This window comes from Coregonus lavaretus (genome assembly GCF_964263955.1).
Source record: "Coregonus lavaretus genome assembly, chromosome: 2".
Classification (NCBI taxonomy): Eukaryota; Metazoa; Chordata; class Actinopteri; order Salmoniformes; family Salmonidae; genus Coregonus; species Coregonus lavaretus.
In genome coordinates this window covers 9512598-9527972 of record NC_139989.1, presented here as the reverse complement: position 1 = coordinate 9527972, position 15375 = coordinate 9512598, and the positions used below count along the sequence as shown (strand labels likewise).

General features: G+C 45.2%; 1 protein-coding gene across 1 annotated transcript in view; it reads left to right on the top strand.

Annotated features, from left to right (window-relative positions):
- The window catches only part of LOC311147470 (bone morphogenetic protein 7-like), a 41479-nt gene that overhangs the window by 24068 nt on the left and 2036 nt on the right, over window positions 1-15375 (top strand). The window contains exons 2-5 of the mRNA XM_084184181.1: window positions 2120-2312; window positions 5449-5597; window positions 6030-6224; window positions 14574-14650. Of these exons, the coding sequence (XP_084040307.1) occupies window positions 2120-2312; window positions 5449-5597; window positions 6030-6224; window positions 14574-14650 (614 nt within the window). The remainder of the gene's footprint in view (window positions 1-2119; window positions 2313-5448; window positions 5598-6029; window positions 6225-14573; window positions 14651-15375) is intronic.

Below are 15375 nucleotides of genomic sequence, written 5' to 3'. Positions count from 1 at the left end.
ATTAATTCTGACTATTTTGAAGAAGTGGCTATGGCGTCTCAAGATGGACAAACAGTACTATTTATGCTTTTTTCTCATTTTTCAAGCTACGGTCTTTTAAGGGAGTATGCGAGCACACTCCTTCGGTTCGCTTAGCTGAGTTCGGCTAGGCGCCAGCGGAAGGCTTAAGTGGGGTCCTGGCCTTGTGAGTCCTGGCTGGCTGCAAATGAGACCTGAGGTGAAGTGAGGCGCATCTTCCTCCACGTCCTCGTGCTCCCTCATCCTCCATGTTGTGCTCTGGGACGAGTGTGTGTGTGTGTGTGTGTTTGTGTGTGTGTGTGTGTGTGTGTGTGTGTGAGGGGTTGAGCTCCGGTAGATTCTGAAGGCGATTGTGTAGGGGTGTGTTAGTCTCGAAGGGGGTAAGCTCTGGTAAACCCCTAAAGCAGTGTGTGTGTGTGTCTCAGGGTCTCCAGGGGGCTGCTCGTCATTGAGCTTTACTGCTGTCTTACCAGGGGCGGACTGGCCAAGGTTAGTCAGTCAATTGAAGCCTCAGTGGTTGGATGGGAACAGGGGTCCCACAGCGTACTGTCCCCTATTCCCTGTGAGACCCTCCAAAGTGTCTCTCCTCCCTAATTGGAAACACATATGCCAAGAGGGACCCTTGACCCCTGTTTGAAGAGGGGAGATGGGGGAAGTGACTCCCTAATGTCTCTAGGAGAGAAGCTACTGTCCCACAGGGAAGTCTCTTTGTGTAGCCTCCATAATGTAGTACTGAACCTCCTTATAGTACCTCGCTTGGCCCTCCCCCTCGCTCCACGTCCCTGCTCTACCATTTAATTTACTCCTCAGATTTGTTGGGGAGGGCTGGCGTGGCGGAAGTGTGGGCTGTGTGTCTGCACGTCACAAGGGAACGCTGCATGGAAATCCAATCAGAACGAGAGAGCGGGACAGGACACTCCATCCCGACTGGACTTGTACTTATGTGGCGGGAAACACACAGGCAGTGGAGCCAGTCCTGGGAACTACAGGGGTGATGGTGATTGTGTGTGTGTGTGTGGTCATTGTGTGTGTGTGTGTCTGTGTGAGACTGAGCATGGTTAGTGGCAGGAATGCCATCAGTGTGCAGGGGGGATCACTGTGCTTCTTGCTTCTTGCTCTATCTCTATCCCTCCCTCTCTCTCTGTGTGCTATTGAACTGTGGGGAAACTGGCTTTACTGTGGGGAAGTCCCAGAGCGAAATGGGAACCAATTCCCTGGGGAACGCATTATTATTGCAACGCATGTTGCAGTTGAAAGACTGTTGGGAGGCAATAGTTGATTTTTGTCATTTGTAGCCTCTGAAGTGGTCGTTGGAACACAGACTGAGTTTACAGCCCTGAAATCATGGGTTTTCACTTCAGACAATAACAGGGAATTTATTTAAGGAAGCTGTAAGCCACAGCCCTATTAGTCCATATGCATAAATCACATGTGATGCTTTGAAACCCTTTTATGGTGTACCTCAGTGCTGTGTCTGTGAATGAGATATAGCCATTGACCACTCAACTGCATAGAAATACATTGAACGCCTAAGTAACTAACTGCATGTACAGTATAACAGGCGGAAGTCCTTTTTTACTATTAAAAACCGTTTTTACTATCCCTGTGTGGCCTCTTCAAGTCAAGCCCTGTTTGTTATGCTAGCTGAGTTACATGTTAACATCCCACGGCCATTCACAGAGTAAATCCCCATCAAGTCAGGGGAATATTTATAAAATCTAGAAAACTGGAACTGTATAGTTGGTCAGCTTTTCCGTCAGTACATAATTTTTTTGTGTTTGGCCTCAATTATTTAGACAACTCAAATAAAGTTAGAAATGTTTACATACGCAGACTTTGCAATATGAAACCCAATACTATGCTTCTATGTAAATGAAGACTGTTAAGATTAATTTTACATTGTAAACTAATGGGTGCGGAGGGATACAAGATACATCAAAATTCGTCCTGCGTTCAGCTATCTCTCCTGTTAATTTGAATTCCTAGGTTTGACTGTTGCATGTCTCAGCCAGGTCTAACCAATTATGTTGTACCAATGATCTGATTTACAGTATGTGTGTATGGCTCTAACCTGTGTCTCTGCCCTGTGTGTGTTTGATAGTGGAGGCCGATAGAGAGATGTCGCCACACAGACTGCACCACAAGGAGTTCAAGTTCAACCTGTCCCAGATCCCTGAGGGAGAGGCCGTCACCGCTTCCGAGTTCCGCCTTTACAAGGAGTGTGTGAGCCGGACCTTCCGCAACGAGACCCTCCTGCTCAACGTCTACCAAGTGGTACAGGAGCACCCCAACAGGTAACACAGACACACCGATACACCCTGCATTCACTCACAGTCCAGTCTTTAGAATATGTAAATCTGGTGAAAATATGATCATATCATCATGCCCTTTTCACAGTCAAATAGCTTGGTGCTTGCTATTGTTATATACATGGGTTTACTTTATATCAGGGCTAGCTTGTTGTCAGTTGTACTGGTTGAAAGTGCTGCAGCGATGAAATGTTATCACATACATTTGAGGTATAGAAGTATAGTATTCGAAAGGGCTGCTGAGGCAAAATCCTCCATAAAACACGGACGGACCTCTATGGAATCCTCTCTCTAGTCCCCATTTGGTTATGCTCCCAATGAGCTGTCTGACACTGGGATGACATGAACAATACATTATAATACCTGACCCTAAGACTAAGTGAACACTGAGATATGATGAGACCATCCCATTCTCAACCTCCTGCTACGCCGTCCTCTTAGTCAGTCCTGAGCTTGTCCAGATGAGGGGAAAAGTATACTGTATGCAAAGGGAGGGCTTAGCTACATGCACATCTCCAGCCATTGATTACACGTTAGTGTAGCGTAGGCAGCATCCTCTCCTGGCCTGGGGATTGATAGGGTGTTGGTGAATTTAGCCAAGGCTCCTCTCTCTGTCGCTGTGGAAGACAGACTTCCAGATCTGGTTTTCTGGCATGTATTTTCTGTAGAATGAGGCATGACCACAACACCTTACTGAAATAGCTTGTCTTTAGTAGAGTCCTAAAAAGAGTAGCAAGGCCAACACAGGCCAAACATTTACATTGTGGCTGCTGGGAGAGACGTCCCACGCAGAGACAACGGCCAATGAGATAGCTGGAGGGTATATATATTTTTTAAACATTGACCAATGGGAGACGATGTAAGATTATGCAGTTGTTCATTGAGGCACTTTTCAAAAGCCACAAAGAGTTGCATAATATGTCCCAAAATGTTTGTCCCATGGCTTTGTAAAATGGGCTCTTCTCTGTTTTCCTCCTCATGTGTAGTGATGCAGTTGGATTATTACATTTGCCGTGTACGTTTATGGTTGTCTACAAGTCCTCAATTCAATTAAAGTTGTAAAGACAGTTGTTCTTTTTTACATTTTTGCTGGATTCTTCTTTTTCTCAAAGCGTTTCTATGTCTATCATGAGGTACTTGTTTGCCACATTCCTTTATCTTTACAATAGACGGTTTGTGCTCTGCTGCCCACAGGCAAAGCCTTTTTATTTAATCGTTTTGATATTTGGAGATTAAAGGGGCCATATATCTCCAATTATTGTAGGACAAGGTTTTACTTTGAAGCAAATTATATAGTTTGGTTCGTGGGCTCTCCGAGAAACTTGCTTTGTGCTTGCAAATCCTAAATACTTGGCAAAACACATTTGCTGACAAACAGATTAATTTGCAAGTTGTTCAAGTCTTGGAAGTTGTAATTGCTTTGATTATAGCTCCTAATCTTTAATAAGCGCACAAGTAGGGCTGAAGTTTCATAAAAGCCACAAGATAGGAAAAAAATATAAATCCTTGCATAAGGATTAATTTGCGACAGTAATGTCTCTGGTAGTTGTTCTTAAAGTCATGCAAAACTTGCCTCTGAAATCTGAAGTCAGCAGGCGGTCTTCAAACTCTGGGGTTTCCACTCCTCCCTTGTTTCCAGTTAAGAGGCTTCTGTTGTGACCCTCAGCAATAATGATAAGCTGTAGAATTATACTACAGTATTCACTTGATTGGGGTGGTTTGTTTGGCAGTACGCAAGGAATGCAAGGTCTTGCAGATAATGTTTTGATTGCAAAGAATGTGGCCTTAGTCAGTGCAAAAAATGGCAGGTTAATATGCACTGGTATGTGTTTATTTCCTTACTAAATAACATTACTACATAGGTCCACATTCTCTCTCAACAACACCCAATAAATCAGTACATATTTAGCATGGTGTTCTTGAGAACTGTGACGTAATTATTTTGTTTCCAAGTCTTGTCACCAGTCTAAAACTGAATGTACGTTAGAACAGGACAAGCCGTCTAAACAACAGCCCGATATGGTGCATTTTTAACTGCATTAATTTGACAGGGCCAGTAAAGGAGATTTAGTGGAACCAAAAAACACAAAACGTTGACATATGACCTTATTATTCCAGTTCATTTAAGCAGTCAATAAGAGGCTTTACAGTAGAGCTTTAGTGCCACATCCCCCTGTGGCTCCCAGATGGACCCCCTGCCAGTCCACGGGCTTTAAAATGGCTGCCTCGATCAAAATGAGTCAGCACCGACCCACCGGACCCACGCTGTGCCAAACGTGTGAACTACCTCGAGGGGGGCATTGGGAACGGCCTCATATGGAAGCCCTCAGAAACACTCTCATTAATGAGCAATAACAAGGGGCTGCCGATGCATGACTGCAGGGGCATTCCGGGAACACCTGGGAGTTTGTGGGGCTTTGATGTGTGGCCTTGGGAGGGCCCGGCAGCCTTGCACTCTCTTTACAGTAATGGGGATGTGACAGACCTCTTTTCTCTCCTTCTCTCTCTCTTTCATTGGGTTGTTGTTGTCTTTTGCACCTGAGACCTAGCTACAGTGGGGCAGGGCAGGGGAGTGGTGGTGGTGGGGTGATGTTACGAAGTAGAGAAATGTTACACAATGTAAAAAAATTGTCCTGTGTGGCTGAGTTGGTAGAACATGGTGCTTGCAACTTCATGATCATGGGTTTGATTCCTGCTGGGGCCACTCGTACGAAAATGTATACATGCACTACTGTAAGTTGCTTTGGATAATATAATATAATATATTATTACAAAGTCAAGTCAAGTGTCCCATAGACTCTTGATGTGCAGAAATTGGCAATCACAACCATACCAAAAATGTATTTGACATATTTTATTTAACCAGGAAGTCCCATTGAGGTCAGAAGACATCTTACTCATGTTTACAGAATAGGAATTAGCTAGGGAGCATGTTCTTAGTGTAAAGTGCCAAAATCCCTGAATGTAAGCTGTAAGAACACGTGAAAGTCATACTGACATGCTACAGTATCTGTTATGTTAGTGTACCGGTCTTTGATGTACATTTGTATACTTCTCTAAAGATGGGAAACCTGCTAGCTGCCCCTCAGTCATGGCTGCTTGTTGTGACCTGTGCCCCCAGGGAAGCAGACCTGTTCCTGCTGGAGTCTAGCAGGCTGTGGGCAGCCGAGGAGGGCTGGCTGGAGTTTGACATCACAGCCACCAGTAACCTGTGGGTGATGAGTCCCCACAACAACATGGGCCTCCAGATCAGAGTGGAGACCAGCAGCGGTGAGCACCATGCTAAATTAGAAACATATGATAACAGCTAACATTGGAAACATGAAAACAGCTAACATTGGAAACATGCTAACAGCTAACACTGGAAACATGCTAACAGCTAACATTGGAAACATGCTAATGGATAACATTAGAAACATATGCTAACGCTAACATTAGAAACAAATGCTAACAGCTAGCATTGGAAACATGCTAACTAACTTTAGAATTTTCATCTTGAAATGTTAACAATAGTGGGCAATAATAGTGTGGCTTTTTTAGACCACTTAATGGACACTCGACATCCATCAAAGGAAAAATACAGACATTTTTCACTAATATATCAGTAGGGTGTATGATACTCTTCCAGGTATGCTATGCTCAGTAAACTGTAGCCCATTCAGTGTGTCCAAGTGATTGACGGCTGGCCCCTCTGGAAAATAGGGCGGAGCATTAGCTCCAAGGAGGCGGGGCTAGTTGGGCGTGACGGAGCGCTGGAGAAGCAGCCCTTCATGGTGGCCTTCTTCAAAGTCAGCGAGGTGCACATCCGCACCGCCCGCTCCACCAACAAGCGCAACAAGAACCGCAACCGCCCCACCCAGCCCCAGGAAGGAGGCTCCAGGGGCCCAAGCCCAGCAGGTGGGTCCATAGTCTGACTAACACCCAGTTAAACCCTTTTCATTCTATCGTGCCGAGTGCCGACACAAACCGTACTGTGCTGGCTTGGATATCTTTTTTTTACATTGTCGTTTCCAGCGTGGTTCCAGCAATTATGGTGGATCCGTAACCATGCTAGTTCATTACAGCTCAGTAGTGTGAATAGTGTATAACAGTGTGAGGATTGGGTTTTGCTTTGTTTTACTTGTTTGCTCAATTCAGTACGTGGAAAGTTTCTTTGGATTTGTACATATTATTCACTGTTAGAAAATCAATCAATATTGTAGCTGGGGACTTTAACAAAGCAAATTTGAGGAAAATGCTACCGAAATTCTATCAACACATTGCCCGTAGTACTCGTGCTTCAAAAACTCTCCACCATTGTTAATGTCCCTTCCGGGATGGATAAAAGGCCCTCCCCCCTTCGGCAAATTAGATAACGACTCCATTCTGCTCCTCCCTTCCTATAGGCAGAAACTCAAACAGGACACACCCGTGCTAAGGTCTATTCAACGCTGGTCTGACCAATAGGAATCCATGCTTCAAGATTGTTTTGATCACGCGGACAGGGATATGTTCCGGGTTGCCTCTGAGAATAACATTGACGTATACGCTGACACGGTGACTGAAACCTGCCCAAACCAAAAACCGTGGATAGATGGCAGCATTCACGCAAAACTGAAAGCGTGAACCACCGCATTTAACCAGTATTCAGACCCTTTGCTATGAGACTCGAAATTGAGCTCAGGTGCATCCTGTTTCCATTGATCATCCTTGAGATGTTTCTACAACTTGATTGGAGTCCACCTGTGGTAAATTCAATTGATTGGATATGATTTGGAAAGGCACACACCTGTCTATATAAGTTCCCACAGTTGACAGTGCATGTCAGAGCAAAAACCAAGCCATGAGGTTGAAGGAATTGTCCGTAGAGCTCTGAGACAGGATTGTGTCGAGGAACAGATCTGGGGAAGGGTACCAAAACATTTCTGCAGCATTGAAGGTCCCCAAGAACACAGTGGCCTCCATCATTCTTAAATGGAAGAAGTTTGGAACCACCAAGAATCTTCCTAGAGCTGGCCGCCCAGCCAAACTGAGCAATCGGGGGAGAAGGGCGTTGGTCAAGGAGGTGACCAAGAACCCGATGGTCACTCTGACAGAGCTCCAGAGTTCCTCTGTGGAGATGGGAGAACTTTCCAGAAGGACAACCATCTCTGTAGCCCTCCACCAATCAGGCCTTTATGGTAGAGTAGCCAGATGGAAGCCACTCCTCAGTAAAAGGCACATGACAGCCCGCTTGGAGTTTGCCAAAATGCACCTGAAGGACTCACAGACGATGAGAAACAAGATTCTCTGGTCTGATGAAACAAAAATTGAACTATTTGGCCTGAATGCGAAGCGTCACGTCTGGAGGAAACCTGACACCATCCCTACGGTGAAGCATGATGGTGGCAGCATCATGCTGTGGGGATGTTTTTCAGTGGCAGGGACTAGGAAACGAATCAGGATCGAGGGAAAGACGAACGGAGCAAAGTACAGAGAGATCCTTGATGAGAACCTGCTCCAGAGCGCTCAGGACCTCAGACTGGGTCGAAGGTTCACCTTCCAACAGGACAAAGACCCTAAGCACACAACCTAGACAACGCAGGGGTGGGTTCGGGACAAGTCTCTGAATGTCCTTGAGTGGCCCAGCCGGAGCCCGGACTTGAACCCGATCGAACATCTCTGGAGAGACGCTCCCCATCCAAACTGACAAAGCTTGAGAGGATCTGCAGAGAATAATCTGAGAAACTGCCCAAATACAGGTGTGCCAAGCTTGTAGCGTCATACCCAAGAAGACTCAATGCTGTAATCGCTGCCAAAGGTGCTTCGACAAAGTACTGAGTAAAGGGTCTGAATACTTTCTTTTTTCAAAAGAAAAGCAATTTTTTTGTCCATTAAAATAACATCAAATTGATCAGAAATACAGTGTAGACATTGTTAATGTTGTAAATGGCTATTGTAGCTGGAAACGGCTGATTTATAATGGAATATCTACATAGGCGTACAGAGGCCCATTATCAGCAACCATCAGTCCTGTGTTCCAATGGCACGTTGTGTTTGCTAATCCAAGTTTACATTTTAAAAGGCTAATTGATCATTAGAAAACCCTTTTGCAATTATGTTAGCACAGCTGAAAACTGTTGTGCTGATTAAAGAAGCAATAAAACTGGCCGCCTTGAGACTAGTTGAGTATCTGGAGCATCAGCAATTGTGGGTTCGATTACAGGCTTAAAATGGCCAGAAACAAAAAACTCTCTTCTGAAACTCGTCAGTCTATTCTTGTTCTGAGAAATTATGGCTATTCCATGCGAGTAATTGCCAAGAAACTGAAGATCTCGTAAAACGCGGTGTACTACTCCCTTCACAGAACTGCGCAAACTGGCTCTAACCAGAATAGAAAGAAGAAGGTTATTTGTTTCTGGCCATTTTGAACCTGTAATCGAACCCACAATTGCTGATGCTCCAGATACTCAACTAGTTTCAAGAAGGCCAGTTTTATTGCTTCTTTAATCAGCACAACAGTTTTCAGCTTTGCTAACATAATTGCAAAAGGGTTTTCTAATGATCAATTAGCCTTTTAAAATGATAAACTTGGATTAGCAAACACAACGTGCCATTGGAACACAGGACTGATGGTTGCTGATAATGGGCCTCTGTTCGCCTATGTAGATATTCCATTAAAAATCAGCCATTTTCAGCTACAATAGTCATTTACAACATTAACAATGTCTACACTGTATTTCTGTTATTTTAATGGACAAAAAAAATCATTTTCTTTTGAAAACAAGGACATTTCAAAGTGAGCCCAAACTTTTGAACGGTAGTGTATGTAAATGTGATATTTAAGTTTTTTATTAATACATTTGAGAACATTTCTAAAAACCAGTTATTGCTTTGTCAGTATGGGGTATTGTGTGTAGATAGGCCTCCTGTAGCTCAGTTGGTAGAGCATGGCGCTTGCAACACCAGGGTTGTGGGTTCGATTCCCACGGGGGGCCAGTATGAAAAATGTATGCACTCACTAAATGTAAGTTGCTCTGGATAAGAGCGTCTGCTAAATGACTAAAATGTCAATGTAAATGTAGATTGATGAGGAAACAAACAATTTAATCAATTTTAGAATAAGGCTGTAACGTAACAGAATTTGGAAAAGGTCAAGGGGTCTGAATACTTTCCGAATGCACTGTATATATTTGTACTCCAGACTCCAACATTGCTCATCCTAATATTTAGATATTTATTTTACTTTTAGATATGTGTGTATTGTTGTGAATTGTTGAATATTACTGCACTGCTGGAGCTTTGATCACAAGTATTTTGCTACATCTGCAATAACATCAGCTAACTGTGTATGCGACCAAAACAATTTGATTTGAATCAAACCCAACTGCACCGTACAACTACCCCACAACATCACACTTCACACTCACACAAAGCACAAGACAATATTCAAACATCTGCAAGCCGAGCAGGGAAGCTCTCGAAGCACCGGATTTGTGTAATATGGTGAGGTGTGCTGTCATTGATGGGGACATCTAAAACAAATAAAGAGACAGAGAGAGGGAAACTACCCCTAGATGCATGAACTCATCATTCGAGAGTGCACTTTACAGTACCTGCCCTCTGCCCCCGCTTCATACTTAGCGGCTGATGTTATGAACAGGTATGCAGGCAAATTAAATTAGGCTCTAATCCGGCTACCCGTCAGCCATCATCCCCTGGCTCCGTCATAACACTAGCATAACGTTAGCCTTTGCTGAACATAAAGCTGTCCCTGTGAGGGGGGATCCCAGTGCTTTTACAGCAGGAAGAGCTGTGATTCAGAGGGCTTTGTGGCTAATATCGGCCTGATCCCAGCACTAATTTGACGGATGAGGCCCGGGCTAATATTAAGCCCTTATGGCTAGGGCCACGGGGTCAGCTACTCAGCTTCGTAACCGTCGACGTTACAATAGCAGCTCAAGTGATTTCCCTCACTTCCTCAGTTTCACGTCATCTGTTTTGATGGCGATACCATCCAAAGGCTAGAGGTGTTGTTGGATTATATTAATCGGAGCTCTGCTGTTTTTTTTCCCGTTTCTGGAACACATCATAGTTCATCTTTATTTAACCAGGAGTCTGAAGTTATTCGTTTGTGGTTCCATCTCAGTGGTTCATCACACCAATCATTCTGTACAGAATCTGCCATATCTGCTTTGCTGTAGAGTCTAGAGTTCTAGACGTGACATTATGGCCATTCTCTTCTCAGTAGTGCAGTGTCGATCAGATAAAACCCCTCAGAACAGAACAGAGCAGGACAGTGGAGAACAGAACAGAGCAGGCTCCCAGACCCAGACCAGTGTGCTGGTGCTCAAGCTAATGAGGACAATCTGTTGAACCAACGTGTCCTGAAGGATAGGACTTTATGTAACCCAAAACATCAATCCCTCGGCCTCGCCACTTGGGATGTCTGGAGCGTAAATATTTAGATCCTGCGCAGGAAGTTGCGAGGCCCTTGTGACAGCAAGTGGCGATGATCAGGCGGACTTGCAAGGCATGTGGTTCCAATACCGCATCACTCACTCACTTCACAGGCTCTGAGGAAGAGAAGAAGGATAGATGGATAAAGGGAGCATCCTTCTTCTGTGCTGCTCTGAGGGAGAAACAAATAGGGACAGTGCCTCATTGTTTAGCATCTGATGGGACCACCATCGCCCCGTCTTTACAGTTTACAATTCATATAAACAAATCAATGTAGCTACACACCAGAATAATTGTATGCATAATGCTTAAGAAGACAACACACAGCCACAGCCAAGTCATGGGCTCTGTTCCAACATCCACACTAGCATACCACTTAAAATACATACCCAATACATTGCTTCATTCTAAGTGGTATGCTAGTATGAATATTGGCAAATAACCATGGGCTCATCATATAGGTGTCCTATATGCTAAACAATAAGCCTACAATTTTATTTTTTATTTTATTTTACCTTTATTTAACTAGGCAAGTCAGTTAAGAACAAATTCTTATTTACAATGACGGCCTACACCGGCCAAACCCGGACGACGCTGGGCCAATTGTGCGCCGCCCTATGGGACTCCCAATCTCGGCCGGTTGTGATACAGCCTGGAATCGATCCAGGGGGTCTGTGGTGACGCCTCAAGCACTGAGATGCAGTGCCTTAGACCGCTGCGCCACTCAGCAGAAGAAAACCCTATCCGACAAACAAAATCACACCTAAGTGTAACATACATACTGAGTTCCTTTGAGAGGGGAAGTTTGTACTGTAACTGTACGCTTGGAAACGAGAGAGAAAAAGAACAGTACGACACCTTTAAAGGACAGTACGACACCTTTAAAGAACTGTACTACACCTTTAAAGAACAGTACTACACCTTTAAAGAACAGTATGACACCTTTAAAGGTAATTTGGGGTTTGGGGCGGTAATGGAAGCCGGGCTTGGCCCTTTAACGACCTGTCCCAGACCTGTCATTACCCAGGCCAGTCATTAGCCGCTCGCTAAAAGACTGACCAAGTTAACAGTATTGCTTAAAGAATTCTAATAACACGGCGCTGTCCAGCTGTGTGTTTTCATCTCTGCCTCTCCTCCTCCAGTCTCCCTTTGTTTACTGTTGGTGTAATTAGACATTGGCGAGCTCTGCAGAGGGTTTAATAACCTCCCTGATGAAAGACAGGAAGAAAGATAAACTTCAGTAGAAGAGGGAGTGAGGGAGGGAGGGAGAAAAAAAACTACATGGACACAGACAGACAACAGTCACATTCTCTTTTAAGTCTTCATGGGAGTTTGAAGAAGCTAGCCCATTCTCTCTCTCTCTCTTGTTAGGAAAACCCTGTTATTTTGGGAATGCCGCGGCCTATTAGCCCAGCGTTCCATCACCGCCTCTCGACAGGCACAGCGGCTTGTGTAATTGCTACTGTAAAAAGGGGCAGTGTTTTAAAATGGCTTCAGTTTTTTTTGGGGGGGGGGTTCAGGAATAAACCATGGAATTACTGTGTGCAGTTCAGCACCTTTAGCCCAACTGTTTTAAGGCCCTTTTGAACTGTAGTCTATGGTAATAAGGAGGCCAGGTTTTTCAGGTTAGAAGTGTATGAAAGCCCCTTGGGATCAGCAGTAGCTGTGGTGGCATTACATTTTACAGGCAGGAAGGAGAGAGGTGGTTTATGGGTCCCAATAATCTGGCCTTTACACTCACTCAATGAAAGTCCACAGTAAATATCAGCTTTATTTCTGTTTAACAGCCCCTTGACTGTAAATACTGATGGTTATAAAGACAGAGAGATGCAACTGAAACAAGGTGTATGTGTGTATTCCTGTCTGTTAGAATGTATCTGTGTGTGTGCTTTCATGCACGTATACACTTACAGAAAGTATGTCTCAGAGCATGGTGTATTTATTTACTTTAGTGTGTGTGTGTATTCAACCTTCAGAACTTTTCCACCTGGTCACCCCAGTCCTCTGGTCCCCTTAGCCCTTTCAGACATTGTCCTGCTACATGTCAAACTGTACCAGGGTGCTTGTTAAAGCAGCTGCCCAGGGCAGGGAGGGAGTTTCAGTGACACGGTCCCCACCCTGTGATTTGGCTGGGAGCTGAATTTCTGGGCCGTAAAGCAGGGCCATCGGGGCCTGTGTCTGTGGAGGCAGGCAGGTCACACCTCGCCATGTGAGAGGAACACTAGCCCCAGGGGACAGGGGTTAAGTACCCTCTCGAGACCGGCTCCAGGGCCTCAGTGAGAGGCGGATTTATCTCTGTAAATATTTACCTTGCAGAGGCACAGCCGAGGGGAACCCAGACCGTCCCGGGGGCTAACAGGCTAGGCAGGCAGGTTGACCCAGAGGCTATGGCAGCCCTGTCCTGCGTTAGGACAGATACTGTAGCTACACCCCTCCTCTATCGCCCCCATATCGACACAAACCATCAGCTGACACCCAGAGAACACACAGGAAAGAACACAGGAAACACCTGAGTGTCTCCGACGGTAACAGCCGGGATGACCTCTCAACCCTGCCCTTGTGACCAGATGCCACCTTTTCTATTTTCCGCCTCGGCTTGAGTTAACCCCCCAGTCAGGGGACTGCTGCACTTATGTTGAAGTCTTTCCAGTTCCAATGGGAAGCGAGTGGCGGCTATTTTTAATTGCCGTGTTTCAGGGCAACTCTCTCTCTCTCTCTCTTTGCTCGCCTTGTGTCGTCATTGGGAGCAGGCACACGTGTCTGGGCTTGTTCTGTTTATGTGAATTCAATCTAATTAGTAATTACATCATAATGTCATTATGGTTATGAATCCAGATTATGGCTCTCTAATAACGACGGCTGAGTGGGTCCGCTGAAAACAAAACAAATAAAAGCGTTCATTTTGACGGCCTGGTAAGAGCCTGCACTGTGTAGATCGCTCGCTTGCATTGATAAATTGGAGAGTGGAGCCACTTGGTCATAGGACGGTACAGTAAGGGCAGTGAGTTAGTTCAACTCAACACTCCACACCTAGCTAACTAAATAAACTGGTGTAATGACTGGGTCCTGGTCTCCAGGGGGGAACAGACAGGGCAGGAGGGGGTCTGTGAGTGACTCGTCCCTGTCCCCCATTACTTTGACACACACACACACACAAACAAAGAGATGGTTCTCTCTGCCACCCCCGATGCCCACCTGGGCCCCAGACTGCATGCCATATAGCCTGGCATGGTTTGCCCACTGTTGGCTTTAATGGAGGTCCTACAGCAGGAAGTAATGCCAGTCTGTGCTGATATGATAGCTCTCCTCACGCTCTCTCTGTTTAGTAGACGGGGGGAAACGAACGCAACAACAAAAAATCAGCAGGTGGACTCAACGTCGTCAGTGGAAAGTCTGAGTCACCCGTTTTGACATCAGAACGCCGGCCGGTGCCAGCAATGACCTTCCCCTCTGAAACACCATACCTGTGGTTGACACCCGCTGAGTCGCTAACTCTGTGACTCTGCGGCTGGGTGGGACGACAGGGAGATGAGTAAAACAAACTGCGGAGAGAGGAGGGCAGTTATAAACATGCTTGTCATTGGCATCCGACCCAATGCATCCAAAAGCCGACCAATTCAATTTGGCACGCTTTCAAATTCATTTATCTTCCAAGTGAATGTGAGCCACGTAAAATAATACATTACACAAATGAACACATTATGTTACTGTGAACTGGTGTAACACCCATATAAACGTGTCATACTACCCAATATGATATATGACAGCGGAGGCATATGATTATGATTCAACCCTGACTTATCTTGCTAGGTCTTTCTTCCCATTTAGAATACAACAGCAGTGACCAGAAGACGGCCTGTAGGAGACATGAGCTCTACGTCAGCTTCCGGGAGCTGGGCTGGCAGGTAAGGATCAACCCCCCCCCCCCCCCCAGTAATTGCAGTGACACACTGGTGGACTACAGTACCCATAATGTCCCATTTGATCAGAGTAAAGAGTTTTCAATACAATACAGACATGAGGCAAACATCACATGTCAAAGAGAAGGTCAATGAAGACACGGGTTGCAAAAATACGGTAACTTTCCCAAAATTCCCTGGTTTTTCCAGAAAACCTGCAAAGAAGGAATCATCAGGAGGGAATAAACAGGAAATCAGGAATCCTCCAATAATGATTTCCTGAAAACCTGGGAATTTTGGGAAAGTTACCAGATTTTTTGCAACCCTAATGAAGACATTTGGTAGGTGAAAGCAAACCAACAAACAGGCTTTTGTACCGCTTTAATAACCATTTAAATAAGTATTTATGGGCATTTGGTAAGAGCTTAAGTGGCCTGTGAACTCTGTCAGGTCACTGGGCGTGTTGGGTAACAGGGGCCGCGAACAGTTAATGGAGGGGAAAACATGCAGCCACCTACGTCCTGCAAAACAATCAACCCCCTGTTAAGACAGCACTGACATCTAGAGGGAAAGTGCCAACACACACACACATACTGTACATAGGCCTATACACACACACACACGCAACCAGCCTGCTCCCTGAGTGATTCCACAGGCACCTGTACATTTCTGCCCTGATCCGTCCTAGGAGACCCAGTTGAGACTGAAGGCTGTGAGGGAGTGAAGTAGTG